This window comes from Netta rufina, assembly GCF_964035555.1.
Source record: "Netta rufina genome assembly, chromosome: 1".
NCBI classification, from domain to species: Eukaryota; Metazoa; Chordata; class Aves; order Anseriformes; family Anatidae; genus Netta; species Netta rufina.
Genome location: NC_140123.1, coordinates 181,276,805 through 181,303,131, shown reverse-complemented (window position 1 = coordinate 181,303,131; position 26,327 = coordinate 181,276,805). Strand labels below are relative to the sequence as shown.

General features: G+C 50.3%; 3 protein-coding genes across 6 annotated transcripts in view; 2 read left to right on the top strand and 1 right to left on the bottom strand.

The window, feature by feature from the left end:
* The window catches only part of ANKRD26 (ankyrin repeat domain containing 26), a 58,613-nt gene extending 57,047 nt beyond the window's left edge, over nt 1–1,566 (bottom strand). For all 4 annotated transcript variants that reach the window (XM_084299044.1, XM_084299046.1, XM_084299047.1 and 1 more), the window contains exon 1: nt 1,298–1,566. In XM_084299044.1, the coding sequence (XP_084155170.1) occupies nt 1,298–1,515 (218 nt within the window). In that variant the 5' untranslated portion in view covers nt 1,516–1,566. The remainder of the gene's footprint in view (nt 1–1,297) is intronic.
* A 1,157-nt stretch (nt 1,567–2,723) lies between these two features.
* On the top strand, nt 2,724–18,485 carry ANKRD7 (ankyrin repeat domain 7; the record flags this gene model as incomplete). The annotated part of the gene is made up of 11 exons (XM_084306172.1): nt 2,724–2,872; nt 3,489–3,671; nt 5,439–5,621; nt 6,013–6,251; nt 15,847–15,961; nt 16,204–16,377; nt 16,466–16,572; nt 17,059–17,196; nt 17,851–17,999; nt 18,145–18,206; nt 18,345–18,485. Exons 1-11 carry the CDS (start codon nt 2,858–2,860, stop codon nt 18,483–18,485), a joined length of 1,506 nt encoding a protein of 501 aa, XP_084162298.1. The 5' UTR covers nt 2,724–2,857.
* Nucleotides 18,486–21,155: 2,670 nt separating this feature from the next.
* Nucleotides 21,156–25,883, top strand: LOC311222065 (uncharacterized protein; the record flags this gene model as incomplete). The annotated part of the gene is made up of 5 exons (XM_084306159.1): nt 21,156–21,569; nt 23,378–23,560; nt 23,944–24,182; nt 25,132–25,202; nt 25,727–25,883. 4 exons carry the CDS (start codon nt 21,156–21,158, stop codon nt 25,184–25,186), a joined length of 891 nt encoding a protein of 296 aa, XP_084162285.1. The 3' UTR covers nt 25,187–25,202; nt 25,727–25,883.
* Nucleotides 25,884–26,327: the final 444 nt, after the last annotated feature.

Genomic DNA, 26,327 nt, shown 5'->3' with positions numbered 1-26,327 from the left:
ATACCCAAGCTCATTCCATTGCCAGTAACAGCAGTTGCATATCCAAAGCCTGAAGCTGGCTAGGAAAACCCCTCCACAGCATTTGCTTAGTAAGATGACATTTTCTCCGCTGTATAACTGAATCTGCACAAACAGATTCCTGTGTCCAGACTCTGGTCACTGCCTCCAGCACAACTGCACCCATGACACAGCACGGAAGACCAAGGCCTGGAAATCTGAGGTCTAAAGCAAGTAAACCTCTAAGTCCTCACAGGGTCATTCACATGCCAGAAGCATATCAGAGATCTAGGAGATGGGTTTTTAGCAAGAATATTGATATTTTGCTTTGCTTTTTGAAAACACCTGCTTTTTCTTTTTGCTAGCTTGGTTACTACTGCAAACATGAAACTCACATAGGCATCAAAGCACCTTTGGTAATCTCTAGCAAAACAGACACAACACCGTAATCCTGACTACAGGAAAGTAGTATGTCGCCATTCTGACATTTATAACTGTCATACAAATGGAATACCACAGAAGAAGATTGTGAAACAAAAATCCTGCAGTTCCTCAAGAACTGCGAGAGAAAGAGTCCACTGTTTTTTGAACTCCATCGCTGTGGGTAAGACCTTTCTCTGCATTTAGGAAGCCTCAAGTAACCTTGGAAAAAAACAACTGTTGGGGTATTTTGTTGAGAGACAGGAGCACAACCGCTCTCAGGCTAGGTGGGAACAGAAAAGGAGAGGTGCACAAACACCGTGATGTGATGCAGAAACAGCAATTTTTAATGCAGATACTTCTCTTCCCTTCACAGGGCAGCTAGCAAGCCTCCTATACAAAAAAAAAAAAAAGCTTCTGCCAAGGCAAAAAGGATGAAGACAAGTAAATCGCACAAAACTTCAGAGAACCTGTCATGTCTCGCTACAGACAGGGAACAGCAGCAGCCACTTGAGAGCGACTATTTCCACTTTTTGGAGCAACTCCCGTAGGAGCGTGCAGGACCCTTCAGCTCTGAAGGTCTGACCGTGATCCCCTGAAAGCCGCCCAGCACAGCACGACAGCAGCGGAGTGTGCAGACCTCAGGTGGGCAACCGATAACCACAACGCTGAAGGAGCCTGTGATCGCCTCCAAGCTGCTAGCACCAAGCGCCGGGAAACGCGCTGATCCTAAAGAAGCCACCGCTGGCTTCGCAAGCAAGAAAACCTTCGGGCAAGCTGCAGCCCTCTCACCGCCCTCCGACAACGCCCCAGGGGCGTGTTTTGGGGAGCGAGGGGGAGGTCCTGCGGGTTACAGGGACCCCTCCCGCCCCACCCTTACCGCTGCGCCTTGTCCCGCTGGTCGATGCCGTGTTTCCTCAGCCCCTGCCGCACCTGGGCCAGGTCGCCGCTGGCGGCCGCGCGGTGCAGCTTGCCCAGCTCCTTCTGGCGGAGCTCGTAGGTACCGCTGGGACAGGGCGAGGCGGCGGCGGCGTCGCCACCACCGGGAGGCGGCGGCTGCCCCTTCCTCTTCCTCCCGAAGCCGAAAATCTTCTTCATGCCGAGGCACGGCGGGGGTGGCTCAGGGACAGGCAGCCGGCGGCGCTTCCCCCGGCCCCGGCCCCGCTCGCTGCCCGCCCGCCCGGCGCGGGGCGGCTCTCCGCATGCGCAGCCCGCCCACGGCCGCCTCCATTTTCTGAGAGCGCCGCGGGGGCTGCGCTCAACGGTTGCAGCGGCAGCGGCGTGCGGGGGGGGGGCTGATTGCGGGGCGGCTGATGAGCCCACACTCATTAGTGTGCCACAGCGTGAGGTGAGGGGGTCGGGGGGTCTCCTTTAGTAATAGGAGAGAGTAGCGAAAACCTTGCGGTAAGAAAGCGTAAATTGTGAGTAGCGGGGTCGCACGGTTTGCGCGACAGCCACCTGCCTCGTGGGACGTGTCTGCCGGCAGCCCTCCCTGTGGTTACGAGCCGCTTCGTGCGTCTGAGTTTGTGAAAAATGAAGAGATGGCAATCAAAACCTAATTATAGTGGGGATATTTTCTTACCATTAGCGCTGAGAATATTTAGTATAGTATAGTACCGCTTTCAGGGGAGGAGATACAGTCCTCTGAAATACTTTCTTCTCTTTCATCACTAATAAGAGTATAGCTATTAAAACCTTAATTTTTCTTTCTAGGATGAGTCCTCACGGCTTTATCAAGCCTGTTTGCATGTGGCAGTGTTGCTCTCTTTGACCAAACTGGTTGATGTACCCAGCCACTGCTGTCAGTTGCTTATTGGTATATTGGCAGTTCTTCGTTGTTTCACACCTCATCTTTAGAAGGAAGAGCTAAAATAATAATAATAAAAATGCCCTTTTGTTGAAACTTCAGCCAAGTAAATCCAGCTTGTAAAACGTGAATTCTATGAGCAGCTATTTCCAGAGCATCTCCCTAATTAGCACAACCATTTAATGGAGAAACAGAGAAAAAAATGCATTTTTAGCTAGGTGTATCTCTTTTCTTCCAGATACCGTAGAAGAATTGGTAGGATTTTATTTATGAGACAGTAATACAGAGTAAGCATAATTCATCCCTGGAGGAAGTGTTTTCTCTCAAGTTATTTTTCAAGTGGCAGCATGCTCAGCCACAAAAGCATCTGGATTGCAGCAGAGACAGAGGCACTATGCTCCCTGCCAAATATCATAGGTTTCAGAGTGGGATCAGTAAAAACTGATTAGAGAGGCAGCTGTAATTGGTAAGGACCGTGGTAGGTAGTTGGGCTGAAATTTACAGTTTTATGCTTTGAAGTTACAGTCTTCTGATGGGGCCTGTGAATACAGATAGCCATTTAAGCGCTGAGCTACTGAGAGCCAGCGCAGAGACGATGAGAAAGACGCAGAGCGCTTGCGAGAGGAATTGGAGATGGCTAAAGCTGAGGTATGGAAAGGCTGCACTATAGGGATAAATCTGAGAGCGGTTGTGCTTTCTCTTCCCTTCTTCCCCCCTTTCTGCTGGTGACCAACGCAACGGGCCTTTGCAGGAGGAGAGCAAGACAGCACCACAGTTGACCTTTGGGACTTAATGGAACATCTGCTATATCCTCCGTATCCTTGCACCCACACATCAGCTTTGACCAGGAGAGAAAAGGCCTTCCTCCAGCAGCTCTGCCAAAATGGCCTCCCGAGGCACTGTTTGCAAAGCTTTCAGAGTAACGGCAGGAAGAGCATTGGTTGCTTGTGCCTACTCCGTTCTGCACTGCAGCGCTTCCCCCCCAACACACACAATAGGCGTTCTTTCTGGTGTCTGGGTAGAGGCGTGTTTGATGTCCCATGAGCAGAGGAGCATTTCGGGCAAGAGCGTCCCTAGCACCTTTCAGGCCAGTCTCCCTGCAGAAGAACCGAGGAAGGATGGAAACTTGGGGAATCCTGTCAGCAGTGACCTAAAAGCTGTTCTGTTAAAAGACGAGCCTGCCTTTACTTTGCTTTCAGTACCAAGTCAGAAGGTGACAAACACCATCTTGACGCCTTACCCCTTTGTGCTTTGCTCTCCACAGCTCAAAGAACTTTCGCAGCAGCTGGAGATGGAGTCTGAAAAACGCAGGCAGCTAGAAGCACAAAATTGCGACCTGCAAGAAGAGCTGTCTGCTCTGCGTGACTCTCAGGGAAAACTGGAGAAGACCAATGGCCAGCTGAGAGAAGAGGTGGCATACATCAAAGATCTTCTGAAGACTTCCAAGGTGGGTCACGAGCAAAAGCAACAGCATGAGACAGAGATAAGAAAGGGCCTGACAAGGAACAAGTGCTCATACCAGAAGTCGCAGGACATATTTGTATTTGGGGTCTTGCCCCTCTTTCTTTCTGTGAGGCGTTGTTCTCCACTGGCGCAGAAGTCCCCGCAAATTGTGTATGGAGCCTTTGGAAAAGGCTTACAAGCAGAGCACTGTCTTACAGAGGCAAAATGTCTTAGTACTAGCTCTGAGGTAAAAACGGAGTGCTGAGAACTGGTGTCGACCAGATTAAAATGAATGGTTGACCTGGGGCAGTTTCTGGTTCTGCCTTGACAACTGGTGGTAGTGAGGAGGCAGAGTGGCCTCCCCTTAGTGAGGCTGAGCCCTTGAAACTGGCTATGTGATAGGTAAACATGAGCTCTAGATTCTGCAGGATTTTGTGATTTTTTCTTTTGTCTGTTAACGTTCATGCCTGTGTTGTTCTTTTCCATGCTGCTTCTTGTATTGTGAGTTGTCTGTTCTCTCCTTGGTGCTCCTTCTGTTGTCATCCATAGCAGGTGAACGCAGATGCAGTTGTCGTTATGAGTCAAAATGAACGTGCAGAGCAGTATCTGTGAGGGCACTCTGAGGGCAGGCTGCTCTGTGGAGGAAGGACGAGCTGAGAGTCACAGCAAGGCTGGCGGGCTCAGTGGCTTCACAGGCCATGGCACAGGCCCACAGCACTTTTCAGGTCTGGCAGGAGCAACTCCACCTGTCTGAAGTTGGCTCTGCCCAAGATCACTTCTGGAGCCCTGTCTTAGGAGCTGAGCCAGTGACGCTTTTGTAACTTGCCGCTCACCAGCCGCTGTCTCAGCCCGTCTTTCCCTAGCCAGGGGCACCCTGATGTCGAGGACCAAGAAGTGCTTTTGAGCTGCCGTGGGTGTCTTGTTCAGTTGCATGGAACCCTTTAGCTACCTTTCCCCTCGTTACTGAGAGGTGCTGCTAAGGCACACGTGTGCTTTAGAAGGTTCTGTAGAAGGCCTCAAGTGCCCTTGTGGTGGCCCATTCTTAGCCCAAAGGCTCGTAGCATTCTCGTGGCTTCACTGCCATTCGAAGAGTTCTGTTATTTGAAAGGAAATAGCATTGTGTGTAGGCACAGTAATATGAAGATTAATTTTGTTTTTGATTTTTTTTATTTTTCTGATATTTTTTTTTCTATTTATAAAAGGCAGGAACCTCCTAAATGTATTTTTAGTAGGTATAAAAAAGGGTCTATTTCTGGAGGATGAGGGCAAGACAGCACCGCAGCTGACCTTTGGGACTTAATGGAACATCTGCTATATCCTCCGTATCCTTGCACCCACACATCAGCTTTGACCAGGAGAGAAAAGGCCTTCCTCCAGCAGCTCTGTCAAAGCGGCCTCCCGAGGCACTGTTTGCAAAGCTTTCAGAGTAACGGCAGGAAGAGCATTGGTTGCTCGTGCCTACTCCGTTCTGCACTGCAGCGCTTCCCCCCCAACACACACAATAGGCGTTCATTCTGGTGTCTGGGTAGAGGCGTGTTTGATGTCCCATGAGCAGAGGAGCATTTCGGGCAAGAGCGTCCCTAGCACCTTTCAGGCCAGTCTCCCTGCAGAAGAACCGAGGAAGGATGGAAACTTGGGGAATCCTGTCAGCAGTGACCTAAAAGCTGTTCTGTTAAAAGACGAGCCTGCCTTTACTTTGCTTTCAATACCAAGTCAGAAGGTGACAAACACCATCTTGACGCCTTACCCCTTTGTGCTTTGCTCTCCACAGCTCGAAGAACTTCCGCAGCAGCTGGAGATGGAGTCTGAAAAATGCAGGCAGCTAGAAGCACAAAATTGCGACCTGCAAGAAGAGCTGTCTGCTCTGCGTGACTCTCAGGGAAAACTGGAGAAGACCAATGGCCAGCTGAGAGAAGAGGTGGCATACATCAAAGATCTTCTGAAGACATCCAAGGTGGGTCACGAGCAAAAGCAACAGCATGAGACAGAGATAAGAAAGGGCCTGACAAGGAACAAGTGCTCATACCAGAAGTCGCAGGACATATTTGTATTTGGGGTCTTGCCCCTCTTTCCTTCTGTGAGGCGTTGTTCTCCACTGGCGCAGAAGTCACTGAACTGAACAGAATCATGTATGGAGCCTTTGGAAAAGGCTTACTTTCTCCTCCTGAGAAATAGGATCATTGACCTGTGGTAGTTTCCGTGTTCTGCCTTGACTGCTGGTGGTAGTAAGGAGGCAAGTGCCCTGCCCTTAGTGAGGCTGGGCCCTTGAAACTGGCTATGTGCGACTGATGGGGGGATGGTTCTCTTCTTCTTTGTGGTGATGGAAATTTCATTATCTGCTTCAGACACGGGCAGCCTCCCCAGACATGCAAGAACTGTCAAGATCTCCTCCTTGTGCTTCTCCGAGCAAGAAGCCAATGCACAGAAGCAGAGATGCTGAGTCTGAAGAGGAGGATGGAGGGAGAAAGACACCGCAAGAGCATACTTTTCCAAATGAGTCTGTTGAGGCAAAACTGGAAAGGTACAAGCACTACTATCGGGAGGAACGAAAGCTCAGAAGACTTCTAGAAAATGACCTGCAAAGGTATGTCTAGACTGCTTTTTGGAATGAGAGCAAGATGCTGCTTTTTCCTTGTACGTTCTCCTCCTAAAAACCCTTTTGTATGTCTGGTCAACATGATGTCAGTAAATATGCCTACAATTGCACAGTCCCTCTCTGCGCCTGCTCTTCGCAACTTGTGAAACTCACAAGACACATCTGCAAAAGGCTTGGTCTGATTCTCACAATGGAAATAACACATTTGCTGTTCACAGGATGCTCCTGGTCAGCAAGGGAGACGAGCAGATGGAATCAGAGGGAATGGTCACATGGCCATTGGAAAGGAGAAGCAAAGCCCATAAGGGAAAAGAGAAGACGACAAAGACCCGCACTACATGACATGGTTTATTAAATGCCAAGATGGGCGACAGAACTTGGAATTAATGGCAGGCTGTTATCTGCACAGAACCGCTGTGTTCTTGCCAGCATGGTGGGGGCAACGTCTGCTCTTGCTCACTACCCGAATTAGGGGGCTGAAGGCAAGTGTTGGCAGACTTCTTCCACCTTGGTAGAACCACGCCTTGTTTTCTGGACTGGGACGTCCTCTGCTCCACCTTCATCTGATCTGTAATAATGTTCAGCTGTGAAAACAGGGAAATGCAAAATAAGGAAATGCATGAGGCAGGAACACATGTTTTCACCTCCAATTACCAGTATGTGAAAAATTAGTGAAGGAAATTCCAGAAGCTACACACGGAACATCTGAAGGGAACCTGCAAATGACTCTTGCTTAGCAGTGTTAGCCTTAGTCCTCTGCAGCCCTCTTCATCCTCGAGTGTCCCTACTCCCTAAGCACTCAAACTGGGCGTTCTTTGGAACACTGCTCCTAAAATGCAGCTTCCGCATTCACCTTGAAAACGTTGAAAAGGATCTGCCTTTGAAAAGGCAAATGTCTTCGTGCTGCCACCTGGCCCTACCGCAGCCTTCGGTGTGGCATGTCTTTGTCTGGTGCCTGTTCTCTCATTACCATTTGTACGGTCATTTTTATCTATTCTCCCTTTCTTTCCCTTCACTCTTTCCCTTATGGCTTTGCAGAAGAAGAAGGGCACTCTGTATTCTGCACCCCCGCCATGACCAGAGGTCTTCAGCCCTCCCCCATACAGTTGTGTACTCTTCTGATGCTTAGCAGTTGTTTTAGCATAAAGACGGTGTGTTTTGGACCCACAAAGGGATTCTAACTTGAGGCTCAGAAGCATAAGCTTGCTCACAGATATTCTTTCCGAGAGGTTGAGAATAACATTTATGAATGCTGACCTTAGCCATGCAGGCTTCAGTGGTGCTTCCGGTGGAGCTTAGCGTTGCTTTTGTCTAGACTCTGACGAGCTCTGAAAAAGTCAGATGCATGCAAGAATTATATTTGGTTACAGTTTGGCAAAGCTACTCTCCAGGTCTTTGACCAGCGTTTGACTTCTGAGAGTGGAAGGGATTAATGGCGTCTAAACACAAAAACATCATTTGATTTGAGGTTTTTGGAGAGCCTGCATCCATGGTGCAGAAGTATCGCCGATGCTGTGGATTTATGTGGCTTCTTCTGGAAGATGCATCACCTGCACAAAGAGTCAGGGATATCCTCCCCTGCCTAAGGAAAACTCCAATCTCAGACTTGCTGCCGAAATGGCAGCCAAAGCCATAGACTTCACAGAATCAGGTTCTGCTCTCTAGAAGGCTCATACTTCTTTAAGCATTCTTAGTTTGTTGCCACGACAATAGGACATGCAGTTCCTCTTTTCTGCCTTACATCGCTGTATTGGGTGTGCATGGCAAGGTTTGGGTTGCAAGGGGCTGCAGAGATGGCCTCTGTGAGAAGGATCTCCACGCTGCAGCCCCCCCATGGGTGGAGGAGCCCCCGGTGGAGCAGGTGGCTGTGGCCTGGAGGAGGCTGTGGCTCATGGAGAGCTCCCACGGGAGCAGGCCCCGGGCCGGAGCTGCAGCCCATGGAGAGGAGCCCGCTGTCGTGGTTTAACCCGGCTGGCAGCTAAATACCACGCAGCCGTTCGCTCACCCTCCCCCCTCTCTCTCTGGAACGGGGGAGAGAAATGGAAAGTGAAGCCCGTGAGTTGAGATAAAGACAGTTTAATAAGACAGGAAAATAATAATAACAAAATAATAATAACAATAATAATAATAATGTTACAATGGTGATAATAGGAAAGTAATAATAATATGTACAAACAAGTGATGCACAATGCAATTGCTCACCACCCGCTGACCGATGCCCAGCCTAACCCCGAGCAGTCCGGCCCCCTCCCCCCGGCTAGCCACCCCTATATATTGTTTAGCATGACGTCAGATGGTATGGAATACCCCTTTGGCTAGTTTGGGTCACCTGTCCTGGGTCTGTCCCCTCCCAGCTCTTACTGCACCCCCAGCCTGCCTGTTGGCAGGACAGAGCAAAAGGCTGAGATGTCCTTGGCTTGGTATAAGCACTGCTCTGCAACAATTAAAACATCGGGGTGTTATCAGCACTCTTCTCATCCTAAGCCAAAACACAGCATTCCACCAGCTGCTAGGAAGAAAATTAATTCTGTTCTAACTGAAACCAGGACACCCGCGCAGGAGCAGGGGGTCTGGGGGCTGCTGCCGCCCACCCATGAGGGACCTGTGCTGGAGCAGTTTGCTCCTGCGGGATGGACCCTGTGAAACACGTTCATCTGATTCGTGTCAATGTGGAACAATGCTTGGGCCTCATAATGTGATGTGACCTGTCTTACATACCCTTTATAAAGAACCACAATTCCAAGAGAAACAGAGTGATTAGTGTATATAGTTCTTGTATCTTGCAAAAGACTGCTCTAGCAGTTCGTGTTGATAGAGAGTTTGGAGGGTAAACCGTGAGACTTGGGTTTGGGAGATAAGAGAATAGAGGGGAGCTTTTTGAGATAACTGCTGACTATTGCATGAGACACAACTTTCTAACATCTGGCCCAGAGACTACTAAATAAGGAAAGGGGGGAAGCTGAAGAACGACCAAAGGACAAAGACTGGGAGGAAGACTACGAGCCTTCAGTATGAGCGATCCCCAGCGGGACCACCAGAGACTGATACACATGTATCTGTGGGATGGTTCAGGTCCCGGGAAACTAATTATAATAACCCTGCCTTTTCCAAAAGTGATGATGAATATGTGTTAGCCTAGGAGCATAAAAACCAGCCGCCTGATGTAACTTGTGTGCATCTTGGTGGAGCAGAGACTCCCGGTGCACCCAGCACTGTTTGCTTACCTCTATACATTTAATAAATTGTAAACTTTGATTGTAACCCTATTTGGGACTTAGTCATTTATTACAACCCCGTGGTACCAAGCCATGTGGGAGCAGTGCTTGAAGAGCTGCTGCCTGTGGGCAGCCCCCGCAGGCTGTGTCCGGGGCGTCTCATGGGAGGGACCCCACGTGGAGCAGGGGCAGAGGGTGACCGTGAAGGAGCGGTGGAGACAAAAGCATCAGGGACTGACCGCAGCACCCATTTCCCCATGCTCTTTGGGGTAAGAAGGTGGAAGAGGGTGAATGGGAGGAAGGTGGTTTTGGTTTCTTTCCTTTGTTTCTAACTTCTGTAGCTTGTTAGTAATAGCCAGTAGGTTTTATTAATTTCCATACTCTGTGTTTGTTTTGCCCTTCACAATAATTGTTGAGTGATCTCCCTGTTCTACTAGAAGCTGTTACTTCTAACTAGAAGCTGTTACTAAACCAACTACCAGGTTTTTGTTAATATTACTTCTTTAGTCTTTTTGTATGGATGATGTTGAAGATACTAATTTTAAAATTAGTTTCATTCTGTTTCTGTTTTTAATTTCTTTTACATAATTCTATTTATTTATTTATTAGATATTGGTATTTCCTGATGTATTTCTTCACCCTTCCAATGTGTTCTACTTAGCTAATCTGTAGCTTTCTCTGAGCACCATCTAGTAAATGCTGTTTCTATTCTTGGCTGCATGAGGCGATTCATTCCTGTTCTGATATCCAGTACAAGATCCATGTACCACAGGAAGATTTCCAAATAGGGCATAAGTGTTGTGTAAGCTTTGGTGTTTGAGTTAGCCCTCTGAATGACTAACCTTCCTTTGACGTGATTCACTACAGCTAGATAATTTAGCTCACAGTCTTGCGTAGATCTGAGGTACATAATGGCAGTCTAATTCTTTGTTTCCAATCTTTATCCTCCCCCAATACACAATGACTGTGTATTTTGTGTAGCAACAAGTAAAAACTGCAGTAAAGACTTGCTGGGCTGCTAACTATATGCTGCTCATCATCTGGTGATTTGCTACATCTGCTTTGCAACTCCTGAGTTTATAGGAGGCGGGTACAAGTCAGAAAAGCTATCTGGGCAGTTTGTGTTTTTCTGCATTGCATGCCCTGGGTCTTCGAAGAGAACTAGGTAGCTACATGCATGCTGCAGGTAGAGACGGTAACAGCTTCAGCTCTGTCTAGATGGAGAGCTGGAGCTGTGGTACTGCTTCTGGTGTGCCACTTGTAGAGAGAACCCTGCGTAGCCCGTGGATATGCTGAGTGCAGCAGCAGCTTTGCTTGTTCTGAGTCCAGTCTAACACCAGTACACTGTATCCCATGCACACAGTCTGTTAATCCTCACTAGGATTAACAGCTAGCATACTGTTGACAAAGCAGAATGGATGTCTTTACGCTTCCTCTAAGTGAGGAACAAGAAATGTTTCTTTGCTTTCAATACAGTAAGAGATTTTTGTGTAATGGAAGACCCTAGCATATTCAGAACTACATGTATTCATTGTATTAACAACAGTTTAGAAAAAACTCAGGCAGGCCTGTACATATTACATCTATATAAAATTATCAAAAAGGACTCTTAAGTGTGCTTATAAAAAAAAAAATGTTTCCTTCCTTTAATTCAACTGTTTACAAATTATAAACTATAAGAAAGTGAAAAATGTTTGCTAGAAGTGGGATTGGAATGTGTTGAGAAGTGATTTCAATTCCCAAGGGAAATTTAATTATATGCTTCAGACACGGGCAGCCTCCCCAGACATGCAAGAGCTGTCAAGATCTCCTCCTTGTGCTTCTCCGAGCAAGAAGCCAATGCACAGACGCAGAGATGCTGAGTCTGAAGAGGAGGATGGAGGGAGAAAGACACCGCAAGAGCATACTTTTCCAAATGAGCCCATTGAGGCAAAACTGGAAAGGTAAAAGCACTACTATTGGGAGGAACAAAAGCTCAGAAGACTTCTAGAAACGGACTCAACAATCAGAGTGATTGTACAGTAGGTATATTTATTCAGTGCTGGGCAGCACGGGGGTAGTCCCACCAAAGTCGTGTGCACATGATGCGGCAACTTGCCTTGGTTGTATGCAGTAAAGAGTTACATACGCATGAAGTTTCACAATACGCCTATACATATTCATAATCTGTCTCTGCTTCATATTAAAATTAGTTCCAAGGAGTTATTTCCATAAACTCATCCCATATTCTGGTGGTGGTCATCAGGGGTCGAGCGGATGAAGATTGATGACTCTTCCTCGTCACCGCTAGTTGACCTCTTGTCTTTGCGCAGACTCAGTTGCTCCTTGGCTCTTGTCCATCTGCAGGACCAGTTTCTACCAGTTTCGTAAATTGGCTTACACTCCTATTAGGAGACCGACCTTGGTAAGGGGCCCAAGGCTTCTTGCTTTAGTTAATTTGCAATATGCACCATACTTAGCAAAGACACCAAGTAGCATCCGGTTTAATGCCATAAGTGCTCTATCTCTACTTAATAAGATTCTCCTCACTCTTAATAAGATTCTCTCATCGGGGCCTGCTCCTGCGGGGGCTCTCCATGGGCCGCAGCCTCCTCCAGGCCACAGCCACCTGCTCCACCGGGGGCTCCTCCACCCACGGGGGGGCTGCAGCGTGGAGATCTGCTCTGTGTGGGACCCATGGGCTGCAGGGGGACAGCCTGCTCCACCAGGGGCCTCTCCACAGCCTGCAGGAGAACTGCTGCTGCGTGCCTGGAGCACCTCCTGCCCTCCTGCTGCACTGAGCTTGGGGGCTGCAGGCCTGGTTCTCACTCCTCACTCTCCCAGCTGCAGTTGTGTCACTGTGTGGTTTGTTTGTTTTCCCTTTCTTAAACATGCTCTCACGGATGCACAAAGAGCAATTTTTAGCTCATCTCTGGCCAGCATCAGGTCCCTTTGGAGCCAACGGAATCTGGCCCTTATCTAACATGGGGCTCCTTCTGGACTCTTCTCACAGAGGCTACCCCTGCAGCGCCCTGCAGATAAAACCTGGCTATGTAAACCCAATACTCCTATAGGAAGAGATCTTCTGCCATTCCTCTGGCAAATCTGGGGAGGGCCATCTGCACCCAGACGGTCTGGAGCACGGGAACACCTTCAGCCACTGTCACCAATGCAGCAGCACCACTGTGGCAGCACAAGTGAAGAATGGCCCCGCAGGAGCTGGACGTCAGGGGGGGACTGTCCCTGCATGTGGGCACGGTGCTGCCCTGTGCCTGGGAGAGTGCGGGGGTGAGCTAGGACAGCTGGCAGATCAACCGCAGCCATGGATGGGGAAGTAATGCTGTGCCCCTGCCAGCGGCAGGAATTAGAGGGTACGGTCAAATGAGCAGGGGAGGGGAGAAGCAAAGCCCAGAAGGGAGAAGAGAAGACGACAAAGACCCGCACTACATGACATGGTTTATTAAATGCCTAGGTGGGCGACAGAACTTGGAATTAATGGCAGGCTGTTATCTGCACAGAACCGCTGCGTTCTTGCCAGCATGGTGGGGGCAATGGCTGCTCTTGCTCACTGCCTGGAAACTGCCCGAATTAGGGGGCTGAAGGCAAGTGTTGGCAGTCTTCTTCCACCTTGGTAGAACTATGCCTTGTTTTCTGGACTGGGACGTCCTCTGCTCCACCTTCATCTGATCTGTAACAATGTTCAGCTGTGAAAACAGGGAAAGGCACAATAAGAGGGAAATGCTTAAGGAAGGAACGCATGTTTTCACCTCCAACTACAAGCATTTCAGAAGTTAGTGAAAGAAATTCCACAGGCTCCACGCAGAACATCTGAAGGGAACCTGCAAAGGACTATTGCACACCAGTGTTGTTAGCCTTAGTCCTGTGCAGCCCGCTTCATCCTCAAGTGTCCCTACTCCCTAAGCATTCAAACTGGGCATTCTTTGGAAAACTACTCCTAAAATACAGCTAAAACTACTCCTAAAATACAGAAGGCCCTGCAGAGTGACCTGGACGGGATGCTTCGATGGGCAGAGGCCAATGGGATGACATTCAACATGGCTAAGTGCCGGGTCCTGCACTTTGGCCACAACAATCTCACGCAGCGCCACAGGCCTGGGGGAGAGTGGCTCAAGAGCTGTGCAGAGGAAAAGGATCTGGGCGTGTTGGTCGATGCTGGCCTGACCATGAGCCAGCAGTGTGCCCAGGTGTCCAAGAAGACCAATGGCATCCTGGCTAGTATCAGGAACAGCGTAGCCGGCAGGAACAGGGAGGTGATTTTTCCTCTGTACTCTGCTCTGGTGAGGCTGCACCTTGAGTACTGTGTTCAGCTTTGGGCTCCTCAGTGCCAGAAGGACATCGAGGCCCTGGAACGTGTCCAGAAAAGGGCTGCGAAGCTGGTGAGGGGCCTGGAACACAAGTCCTGTGAGGAGCGGCTGAGGCAATTGGGGTTGTTTAGTCTGGAGAAGAGGAGGCTCAGGGGAGACCTCATTGCTGTCTACAGCTACCTGAAAGGAAGGTGTGGCGAGCTGGGGGTCCACCTCTTCTCTCAGGTAGCTAGAGGCAGGATTGGAGGGAATGACCTCAAAGCTGCACCAGGGGAGGATAAGCTTATAAATTAGGAGACATTTCTTCTCAGAAAGAGCAGTCGGGCATTGCAGCGGGTTGCCCAGGGAGGTGGTGGCGTCACTGCGTCACTGTCCCTGGGGGTGTTCAAGGAAAGGTTGGACCTGGCGCTTAGGGACGTGGGTTAGTGAGTGACATTGGTAGTAGGGTGATGGTTGGACCAGATGATCCTGAAGGCAACTTCCAGCCTTAATGATTCTGTACAAGTGCAGAGAACAACCCTGTATGGGCTGCTGCAGGGCATGTTAGCTCCATCCCAGCCAGACCCAGTACAACTGGGGCAGGTGCCAGCTCAACCATGGCCCCAGGGAAGTAATGCAGTGCCCTTGCCAGCCAGGCATGTTCTCGATGCCTCCTGAGGAGCCCAGCCCCGTCGCATGGCCCGAGATCCCCATCCACGCTGCGGAAGAATGTCAACTGAGGCACAAAGAGCTCTGAAGGCAGGAGCCAGAAACTGCCGCAGTCACTGCAGGACTGTGGGGGAGTGTGGCCCTCCAACCTAAGGCCACACCTAGTGACACCCATTGTGACACCTAGTGACGCCCCTGACGACGCCCATTGTGACATCATGTGACGTAATGCTGAGACACAGTATATATGCACCCCTGCCCCCAGCAGTGCTCAGTGCTGTTGCCTCTGCTGTGGGAGCAAGAGCACTGCCCTGGCTGGGAGTCTCGGTGCGTCCCTGCCCTGCCTGGGAGCGCCAGGCCACAGCCGCTGCTCGGGGCTCGGCTCCCCTGCCCCTGCGCCTGTCCGTGTCGGACCCAAGCAGGGCCCGCAGGGCTCCAGTGGCCCCAGGTGGGCTTGTGCCCACATCCTTGCTGCAGCATGGAGAGGCTCCTGGGGCACCAGGAGCATCCGATGCCCAGCAGCACCTTGCTGTCCAGAGACAGCGATGCCCACCAGCTGCCAGAGGAGGGCCTGCATGGGCTGCACCGCGCGGCTGCCCGTGGCGACCTGGCCCGGCTGAGGCAGCACTGGTGGCTGAAGAAACTACGCAAAAACCGTCTGGACCAGGCAAAGAGGTGAGGGGCTGGGGGGCATCTTAAAGGCTTGGGCTGGGACCGCTCTCCCGTGGCGTGCGAGCTTCAGCCTGGTGCCACTGCGTACGCGGCTCTGGCACCAACCCTCCTTCTGCAGCAGGTGTCAGCAAGAGCTGAGGCGATGGAGGGCTGAGACTGGGCCTTGTCCGGCCAGGCAGTCACTGGCACTGGCCATAGTCAGGAGAACGTGCTCCTAGCAGCCCTTGGCAAAGCCTTCAGCCCTGCGCGGAGAGACGGCTGAAGTGCAGGGCAGAGTCAGGAGCACGGCAGCAAGGGCACCGCCTCCCCTGGAAGCCTGGGTCAGGGCTGATCACTGCGAGGGCTTTTCCCTCTCATCTGGCAGAGGGGAAAAATCCAGCTTTGCTTGGAATTGCTGGGGCGGCTCGAGCGCTGCTCGAAGGGTGTGCCGCCGACCGCCACCGCCCTGTCCTCTCCCTGTGGGGTTGTTTAGCAGCCGCTCGGGCATTAGCAGTTCTCTCCTGTCTGGTGGGTGATCAGCGTCGCGGCGGTCACCGCCCTTCTGCCGCTTTTGTGCCGTTTTGATTGTGGAAAAACTCGGAGGCTTACACAGACTTCACAGTCTTCATGGAGTTCCACAGCCTCCAAAGCTTACGTTCCGCTTGGCATTGGCAAGTGGAGACTTGTGGCCCTGCGCGTGTTCCAGAGCCGGGAGTGATTTCGGGCACTGCCTGCCTGTGGAAAGCTAATTTATTTTGGTTTTAGGACACCTCTGCACCTTGCTTGTGCGAATGGCCATGCAGATGTTGTTCGATTCCTGGTGCAAGAGAAGTGCCTGCTGAACCTTTGCGACAACACTGGCAGAACGCCACTGATGAAGGTATGTGGAACACGTTACTCTGCTCTAAGTGGGGCTTTGTCGATTGTGCTTCAAGTGACAAGTGTCTTGCTGCATTCTTCACACCAACCTGTAGAGAAACCTGAAAGTTGTAATCGGCACGTAATAGGCGTACACAAGCTCGTCTTGGAAGACGCTCTTATCTTCCAGCACTGGGAAGCTGCTGTAACTGTGACAGAGTGAAACATGGCACAAGTCCTTCCTTTTCTTTGTGTTGTTTGCAGGCAGTGGAGAGCCAGCATGAAGAATGCGTGGCGATTCTGCTAGAGCACCATGCCGACCCAAACCTGGAAGGTTACAGAGGCAACTCTGCCCTTCACCTGGCTGCCGCAGCTCCTAACACATCTCTAGCAGAGATGTTGGTTGAGCATGGTGCACGCCTTGAAGCAAAGAACTGGGTAAGTTTTCAATTTGGGTAGCGCTGCTCTTTGGGAAAGGCACCTAATTCATCTGGGCTGTTCTGACTGGGGTTCTTTATCCTTTCAGGAGGGAAATACCCCGCTTCTCCTTGCCATCTCCAGCAATCATGAAGAGATGGTAAACTTTCTTCTTCAAAAAGGAGCGACTGTGTGTGATAAAAATAACTTTGGAAGGTGAGGCATTGCTCCAAAGTACATGCGGGTCTCCTTAGCATTGTCACTGGAAGGATCAGGAGAAAGAGAGTCAGTGTTGTCCGAGAGACAATGGGCATTAAGTGAAACAAGAGGCCTTCCCAGAGCTGCTTAGGAGAAACCCTCTCGGCATGAGGAAGGTTAATCAGGGGAGCAGGTGGTGCCAGGGGTTTGAGCAGCCTCCATCCTTGGAGGCTTTGAAGAGCAGCGTGGAAGAAGCCTTGAGCAACGTGGTCTGGACTCGTGGTCTGGGCTGAGTCTGTTCTGGGGAGGCGGTTGGCCAGGAGGCGTCCCGAGGTGCCTTCCAGCCTCAGTCCTGCAACACTCCCCTGTGTGTGGCTTTGCTTTCCCTGAGCTTGTAGGAATCGGGGAGGGAATTGTTTGGGGAGTAGACAGGGAGTAGAATAATAACAACACAGAGCCTGCAAATGCTGCTATGTTTCATAAATCATCTTTTGGATGCTTTAGGACTGCTCTTATGCTTGCCGCTTCTGTTGGGGAAATGGATGTAGTAGAGCTACTTCTTTCCTACGGTGCTACCATTGCTTGCAAAGATGTTGCTGGCTACACGGCTGTGGATTATGCTCTCCACTCGGGACACATTGGGTGAGTGTTTTGCACGTCGCTGTCAGAGCGGCTGAGTTGTCAGAGTGTCCATGCTGATTTGTCACCCTCTGTGGTAGATGCACAAAGTTTAATGAAAAGAAAATTAGAAATCCCGCTTGCGTTACTAAGCCCAGTTCCACTCCACTGGCCAGGAAAGAGGCACTCTTTCTTTCAGTGTTGAGTCACTGTCAGAGCAGCTAACAGAGTTGTCAGAGTGTCCGTGCTGATTTGTCACCCTTAGTGGTAGATGCACGAAGGCTTAATGATATCTTCAGACCATTCTCGAAGCTGGGCTCAGTGATGTCTTCTCATAAGTCTCCTTCCCAAGTCAAGAGAGGATTTGGAAGTAGAGGAGAACTTCCACCCACAAGGCTCTCCTAGAAATCCCGCTTGTGTTGCTAAGCCCAGTTCCACTCCACTGAGCAGGGAAGAGGCGCCTGTTCTTTCAGTGGGGATCTTACCAGTGTCCCTTCAGATAAACCCTCAAAGAGATCCCTGGTGGCGTAGCAGGTCCACCATCATGGGGAGACTGACACCGCACACAGACAGTTCTGAACCGGTTCCAAGTCAGTTGCTGTCCTCGGCAAGAGCAAGAATCCTGAGCAAGGATGTTTTGGATCTGACTGCCTGTACGTTCTCTCTTTCTACGCGTAGCATTGCCAGGAAGCTGGTAGAACACGCACACTGTGAAAAGACGGGAGAAGCTTCTGCTGATGCTGCACAAGACACAGTAGTCCCCAGCAGATTTTGCCCTCTGACGACTGAGCGTTTTCTATTTCACACACGTGCTTTGGATGGAGAAGGTAGGATCCTGTAGTGTGGAAGAGCTGATGAGGACTGTGGCCTGATGTCAGACCCTTTCCTGTATTTGGGGTCAGGGCTTGACTGGCAGGGAAACGCAGAGTGCCAGGAATGCTCACACTGTCTTGCTTCGTCCGTCCCTTGTAGGCGCCCTGCCAGCTGTAGGAGCAGAGCAGGAGGAAGAGGCTGAATTGCCCACGGATCACGAGGTACTTTCTGTGAAGGGCCCACTGGCTGCCACTTGGCTCGCTTACTTTGGGGCAAGTTTACCTCTGGGCTCGCTTCCCTCTGTTGCTGCCTCTGCCACATGTTTGTGACTGGGGGCTCTTGAACTACTTGTGCTCCAGCCCAGCTCTTCAGTTTGCACTGAGCTGGTGAAACTGCTAGGAGACCTGGGTCTCACTGCAGCTGGCCTTCCAGTTACAGTTCCAGTCGAGGGGAAGCGTATTCTACATAATGAAGCAGCAAAGGTTCTTCCTGCTGCTTGAAATCTTCTGAGCTTCTCAAAAGAACAGGCCATAAGTGGATTATTGCTTTTGACCGTATGCCACCAGCACTAAAATAACCTTTAGATGGACAAGTTTTAGGCCAACAACCAACGGATAGCAGAGCATGGCTCATACAGAGAGCTGCTGATAGTTGAAGCTAAGAAAGATGGAGAGAGGTTCCCAGCTGCGCAGATGCCTGGTGCTTGTGTGCGTCTGACCCTTCATTTCACTCAGAAGACTAACCTAATAGTAGAACGAAGAGTAAAAGCACGGCTCATATTCCCATGTTCTCACTGACTTTGTCATGCTCACGGAACCCCATTTCTTTAGGATCAAGACGGACAGCTGCAGCTGGAGCTTCCTGTTGCTCTTCAAAGACTATTAAGGTTACAAGAAGCCACACGCGAATATACTGAGAGCCAGCGCAGTGACATGGAGAAAGGCATACAGTGCTTGCGAGCGCAACTGAACGTATTTCAAGCTGAGGTATGGAAAGGCTGCACTATAGGGATAAATCTGAGAGCGGTTGTGCTTTCTCTTCCCTTCTTCCCCCCTTTCTGCTGGTGACCAACACAACGGGCCTTTGGAGGAGCTTTTCATAAGCTGGAGGTGCAAGGCAGTGCGTTAGGAGCCACCTCCTTGTGAGCAGACGGCATCAGAGAATGACAGAATATCCGAGTTGGAAGGGACCCACAAGGATCATGGAGACCATTTACCATTTTTGTTGCCCTCCATTAGACGCTCACTCGCAGCTTTATATCTTTCTTGAACTGTGGCGCGCAGAACTGCACCCAGTGCTCTACGTGAAGCCGCATCAGCGCAGAGAAGAGCAGGACATTCACTTCCCTTGACTGGCTAGCCAGGCCGTTCTTGATGTGCCCCAGGATACGGTTGGCCTTCCTGGCCGCCAAGGCACCCTGCTGGCTCACGCTCAGCTTGCTGTTGATGAAAACCCCAACAGCCCTTTCTGCGGGACTGCCTCCCGGCATCTCTTCCCCGGTCTGTACGTGTAGCCAGGGTTGCCCCTTCCCAAGTGCAGAATCCAGTGCTTGCTCTTGTTCAACTTCACATTGTTGATGATTGCCCAGCTCTCTAATTTCTCCAGATCTCTCCGCAAGGCCTCACCACACTTAACAGTTCCACCCAATTTGGTATCATCCGCAAACTTGCTCAGAAAGCCTTCAAGTCCTTCATCCAAATCATTTATGAAAACATTGAAGAGGACTCTTCATAAAATGGAGCCCTGTGGAACCTCACTAGTAACAGATCTCCAGCCTGATTATGCAATGTATCTCTTCTGTTTTGAAAGTGTCAGTGTGAGAGAAGGAAAGAGAAGAAGCAGGTCGAGTTGAAAAGCCCAGTCGAAGTGCGTCTCGAGCAGGAAATGAAAAGGAACAGTGAACTGCAGAGAGAATGTGACAGGTATGGCTTGTTAGCACTTTAAAGAGAGATCCCATAGAGTAGAAATCAAGCTTCATGGAGGCTGATTGTAAAAGTAGGTGAGGGTAACTGTCTGTGAGCAAATTCAAGCCTCACGCTAGGCCTTACAAGGCTCTTCTGTAAGCGTGCCTATGCTTTTACAGAGCTGCCAAAAGAACTTCAAATGCAGGTTGCCCTGCAAGTCTCCTGGGAGGGAAGGAAGTCCCTTCTCCATTTGTTCCTCCGTTGAGGTGCAAGGTGGACCCTCCAAGTTGATCTGTGGCACTGGAATGCTGGTTTTTCTCAGTAACTCCTGGTCTGTCAAGCGTGTTAAAGAAGAAGCAAGCCACCTCTATGCTGTTTATGTCTGAGAATGTGAAACAGGCTGGTAGTTCCTTTACCTCATTGTTTTCTTGACTAACTTGCTGCGCAGGTTAAGGAGGCATCTGGACGCAGCTCTGCAGAAACTAAGCAAATATGAGGCCAGAGAAAGAGAGACCCAGTTTAATACTGCAGAAGACATGACGAGCAGCTGCTCTGAGGGGGCCCATGAAGTTGATAAATTAACAGCAAAGGTGAGCTCTGGATTCTGCAGAATTTTGTGATTTCTTTTTTTTTTGTCTGTTAATGTTTGTACCTGTGTTGTTCTTTTCTATACTGCTTCTCGTATTGTGAGTTGTCTGTTCTCTCCTCGGTGCTCCTTCTGTTGTTAAACATAGCAGGTAGTGTAGAACGAGTCAAGTGCCCTTGTGGTGGATCATTGAAGAATTCTGTTAAATGATAGTGAATGGCATCATGTCTAGGAAGTGTAAAATGAAGATTAAGTTCCCGTTTTGTCTTTTGTTTGTTTGTTTGTTTCTCCTTTGTTTCTTTTGTGAGGGTTTTGGTTTCGCTTTCTATCTATTTATAAAAGGCAGGAACCTCCTAAATGTATTTTTAGTAGGTATAAAAAAGGGTCTATTTCTGGAGGAGGAGGGCAAGACAGCACCGCAGCTGACCTTTGGGACTTAATGGAACATCTGCTATACCCTCCGTATCCTTGCAACCACACATCAGCTTTGACCTAGAGAGAAAAGGCCTTCCTCCAGCAGCTCTGCCAAAATGGCCTCCTGAGGCACTGTTTGCAAAGCTTTCAGAGTAACGGCAGGAAGAGCATTGGTTGCTCGTGCCTACTCCGTTCTGCACTGCAGCGCTTCCCCCCCAACACACACAATAGGCGTTCTTTCTGGTGTCTGGGTAGAGGCGTGTTTGATGTCCCATGAGCAGAGGAGCATTTCGGGCAAGAGCGTCCCTAGCACCTTTCAGGCCAGTCTCCCTGCAGAAGAACCGAGGAAGGATGGAAACTTGGGGAATCCTGTCAGCAGTGACCTAAAAGCTGTTCTGTTAAAAGACGAGCCTGCCTTTACTTTGCTTTCAGTACCAAGTCAGAAGGTGACAAACACCATCTTGACGCCTTACCCCTTTGTGCTTTGCTCTCCACAGCTCAAAGAACTTTCGCAGCAGCTGGAGATGGAGTCTGAAAAACGCAGGCAGCTAGAAGCACAAAATTGCGACCTGCAAGAAGAGCTGTCTGCTCTGTGTGACTCTCAGGAAAAACTGGAGAAGACCAATGGCCAGCTGCAAGAGGAGGTGGCATACATCAAAGATCTTCTGAAGACTTCCAAGGTGGGTCACGAGCAAAAGCAACAGCATGAGACAGAGATAAGAAAGAGCCTGACAAGGAACAAGTGCTCATACCAGAAGTCGCAGGACATATTTGTATTTGGGGTCTTGCCCCTCTTTCTTTCTGTGAGGCGTTGTTCTCCACTGGCGCAGAAGTCCCCGCAAATTGTGTATGGAGCCTTTGGAAAAGGCTTACAAGCAGAGCACTGTCTTACAGAGGCAAAATGTCTTAGTACTAGCTCTGAGGTAAAAACGGAGTGCTGAGAACTGGTGTCGACCAGATTAAAATGAATGGTTGACCTGGGGCAGTTTCTGGGTTCTGCCTTGACAACTGGTGGTAGTGAGGAGGCAGAGTGGCCTCACCTTAGTGAGGCTGAGCCCTTGAAACTGGCTATGTGATAGGTAAACATGAGCTCTAGATTCTGCAGGATTTTGTGATTTTTTCTTTTGTCTGTTAACGTTCATGCCTGTGTTGTTCTTTTCCATGCTGCTTCTTGTATTGTGAGTTGTCTGTTCTCTCCTTGGTGCTCCTTCTGTTGTCATCCATAGCAGGTGAACGCAGATGCAGTTGTCGTTATGAGTCAAAATGAACGTGCAGAGCAGTATCTGTGAGGGCACTCTGAGGGCAGGCTGCTCTGTGGAGGAAGGACGAGCTGAGAGTCACAGCAAGGCTGGCGGGCTCAGTGGCTTCACAGGCCATGGCACAGGCCCACAGCACTTTTCAGGTCTGGCAGGAGCAACTCCACCTGTCTGAAGTTGGCTCTGCCCAAGATCACTTCTGGAGCCCTGTCTTAGGAGCTGAGCCAGTGACGCTTTTGTAACTTGCCGCTCACCAGCCGCTGTCTCAGCCCGTCTTTCCCTAGCCAGGGGCACCCTGATGTCGAGGACCAAGAAGTGCTTTTGAGCTGCCGTGGGTGTCTTGTTCAGTTGCATGGAACCCTTTAGCTACCTTTCCCCTCGTTACTGAGAGGTGCTGCTAAGGCACACGTGTGCTTTAGAAGGTTCTGTAGAAGGCCTCAAGTGCCCTTGTGGTGGCCCATTCTTAGTCCAAAGGCTCGTAGCATTCTCGTGGCTTCACTGCCATTCGAAGAGTTCTGTTATTTGAAAGGAAATAGCATTGTGTGTAGGCACTGTAGAATGAAGATTTTTTTTTTTTTTTGTTTGTTTCCTGAGGGTTTCTGCTATTGTTGTTGCTGTTCTTGTTTGTTTGTTTGTTTGTTTGTTTCTATCTATTTATAAAAGGCAGGAACCTCCTAAATGTATTTTTAGTAGGTATAAAAAAGGGTCTATTTCTGGAGGAGGAGGGAAAGACAGCGCTGCAGTTGACCTTTGGGACTTAATGGAACATCTGCTATATCCTCCGTATCCTTGCACCCACACATCAACTTTGACCTAGAGAGAAAAGGCCTTCCTCCAGCAGCTCTGCCAAAATGGCCTCCTGAGGCACTGTTTGCAAAGCTTTCAGAGTAACGGCAGGAAGAGCATTGGTTGCTCGTGCCTACTCCGTTCTGCACTGCAGCGCTTCCCCCCCAACACACACAATAGGCGTTCTTTCTGGTGTCTGGGTAGAGGCGTGTTTGATGTCCCATGAGCAGAGGAGCATTTCGGGCAAGAGCGTCCCTAGCACCTTTCAGGCCAGTCTCCCTGCAGAAGAACCGAGGAAGGATGGAAACTTGGGGAATCCTGTCAGCAGTGACCTAAAAGCTGTTCTGTTAAAAGACGAGCCTGCCTTTACTTTGCTTTCAGTACCAAGTCAGAAGGTGACAAACACCATCTTGACGCCCTACCCCTTTGTGCTTTGCTCTCCACAGCTCAAAGAACTTTCGCAGCAGCTGGAGATGATGTCTGAAAAACGCAGGCAGCTAGAAGCACAAAATTGCGACCTGCAAGAAGAGCTGTCTGCTCTGCGTGACTCTCAGGAAAAACTGGAGAAGACCAATGGCCAGCTGCAAGAGGAGGTGGCATACATCAAAGATCTTCTGGAGACGTCCAAGGTGGGTCACGAGCAAAAGCAACAGCATGAGACAGAGATAAGAAAGGGCCTGACAAGGAACAAGTGCTCATACCAGAAGACATATTTGTATTTGGGGTCTTGCCCCTCTTTCCTTCTGTGAGGCGTTGTTCTCCACTGGCGCAGAAGTCACTGAACTGAACAGAATTATGTATGGAGCCTTTGGAAAAGGCTTACTTTCTCCTCCTGAGAAATAGGATCATTGACCTGTGGTAGTTCCTTGTTCTGCCTTGACTGCTGGTGGTAGTGAGGAGGCAAGTGCCCTGCCCTTAGTGAGGCTGGGCCCTTGAAACTGGCTATGTGCAACTGATGGGGGGATGGTTCTCTTCTTCTTTGTGGTGATGGAAATTTCATTATCTGCTTCAGACACGGGCAGCCTCCCCAGACATGCAAGAGCTGTCAAGATCTCCTACTTGTGCTTCTCCGAGCAAGAAGCCAATGCACAGAAGCAGAGATGCTGAGTCTGAAGAGGAGGATGGAGGGAGAAAGACACCGCAAGAGCATACTTCTCCAAATGAGTCCGTTGAGGCAAAACTGGAAAGGTACAAGCACTACTATCGGGAGGAACGAAAGCTCAGAAGACTTCGAGAAAATGACCTGCAAAGGTATGTCCAGACTGCTTTTTGGAGTGAGAGCAAGATGCTGCTTTTTCGTTGTTCGTTCTCCTCCTAAGAACCCTCTTGCATGTCTGGTCAACATGATGTCAGTAAATATGCCTACAATTGCACAGTCCCTCTCTGCGCCTGCTCCACGTGGGGTCCCTCTCACGGGATGCCGTCCTTCCTGAACTGAGCCTGCGGGGGCTGTCCAGTGCTCTTCAAGCACTGCTCCCACATGGCTCCGTACCACGGGGTCCATCCCCCAGGAGCAAACTGCTCCAGCACGGGTCCCCCACGGGTGGCAGCTCACCCTAGCCCCCCTGCCCCTGCATGGGCTCCTCTCCACGGGCTGCAGCTCCGGCCCGGGCCCTGCTCCCGTGGGAGCTCTCCATGAGCCACAGCCTCCTCCAGGCCACAGCCACCTGCTCCACCGGGGGCTCCTCCACCCATGGGGGGGCTGCAGCGTGGAGATCCTTCTCACAGAGGCCATCTCTGCAGCCCCTTGCAACCCAAACCTTGCCATGCACACCCAATACAGCGATGTAAGGCAGAAAAGAGGAACTGCATGTCCTATTGTCGTGGCAACAAACTAAGAATGCTTAAAGAAGTATGAGCCTTCTAGAGAGCAGAACCTGATTCTGTGAAGTCTATGGCTTTGGCTGCCATTTCGGCAGCAAGTCTGAGATTGGAGTTTTCCTTAGGCAGGGGAGGATATCCCTGACTCTTTGTGCAGGTGATGCATCTTCCAGAAGAAGCCACATAAATCCACAGCATCGGCGATACTTCTGCACCATGGATGCAGGCTCTCCAAAAACCTCAAATCAAATGATGTTTTTGTGTTTAGACGCCATTAATCCCTTCCACTCTCAGAAGTCAAACGCTGGTCAAAGACCTGGAGAGTAGCTTTGCCAAACTGTAACCAAATATAATTCTTGCATGCATCTGACTTTTTCAGAGCTCGTCAGAGTCTAGACAAAAGCAACGCTAAGCTCCACCGGAAGCACCACTGAAGCCTGCATGGCTAAGGTCAGCATTCATAAATGTTATTCTCAACCTCTCGGAAAGAATATCTGTGAGCAAGCTTATGCTTCTGAGCCTCAAGTTAGAATCCCTTTGTGGGTCCAAAACACACCGTCTTTATGCTAAAACAACTGCTAAGCATCAGAAGAGTACACAACTGTATGGGGGAGGGCTGAAGACCTCTGGTCATGGCGGGGGTGCAGAATACAGAGTGCCCTTCTTCTTCTGCAAAGCCATAAGGGAAAGAGTGAAGGGAAAGAAAGGGAGAATAGATAAAAATGACCGTACAAATGGTAATGAGAGAACAGGCACCAGACAAAGACATGCCACACCGAAGGCTGCGGTAGGGCCAGGTGGCAGCACGAAGACATTTGCCTTTTCAAAGGCAGATTCTTTTCAACGTTTTCAAGGTGAATGCGTGTAGTGGGTTTACGTGGCAAGGTTTTGGTAGCAGGGAGCCATAGGGGTGGTTTCTGTGAGAAAGATCTAGAAGCTGCCCCATGTTTGGGAAGGGCCCCATTGTTTTCCAGATCCGAGCCAATAAGCGATGTTGTTTTGCGCCTCTGTGAGAGCATATTTAAGACAGGGAAAAAACGCTGCGCCACACAGCAGCCGGGAGAATCAAGGGAGTGAGAGAACAGCCTTGCACCAAGGTCAGTGTAGAGGGAGGGGGAGAGGTGCTCCAGGTGCCGGAGCAGAAGTCCCCTGTGGCCTGTGGTGAGGACCATGGTGAAGCAGGATGTCCCCCTGCAGCCCATGGAGTACCACGGTGGAGCAGGGTTCCATGCTGCAGCCCGTGGAGGAGACCACGGTGGAGCAGGTGGCCCTGCACCGACGGAGGCTGCCGCCTGTGGAAGACCCCTGCCGGAGCAGATTCTGGGCCGGACCTGTAGCCCGTGGAGAGGAGCCCACGCAGGAGCAGGTGATCTGGCAGGAGCTGCTGCCCGTAGGGGAGCCAGGTTGGAGCAGTTTTCTCCTGAGGGATGGACCCCGTGGTACGGACCCATATCTGGAGCAGTTCTGGAAGAGCTGCTGCCTGTGGGAAGCCCACGCCGGATCAGTTCATCAAGGACTGCATCCCGTGGGTGGGACCCCACAGCACAGGGGACGAGAGTGACCGAGAAGGAGCGG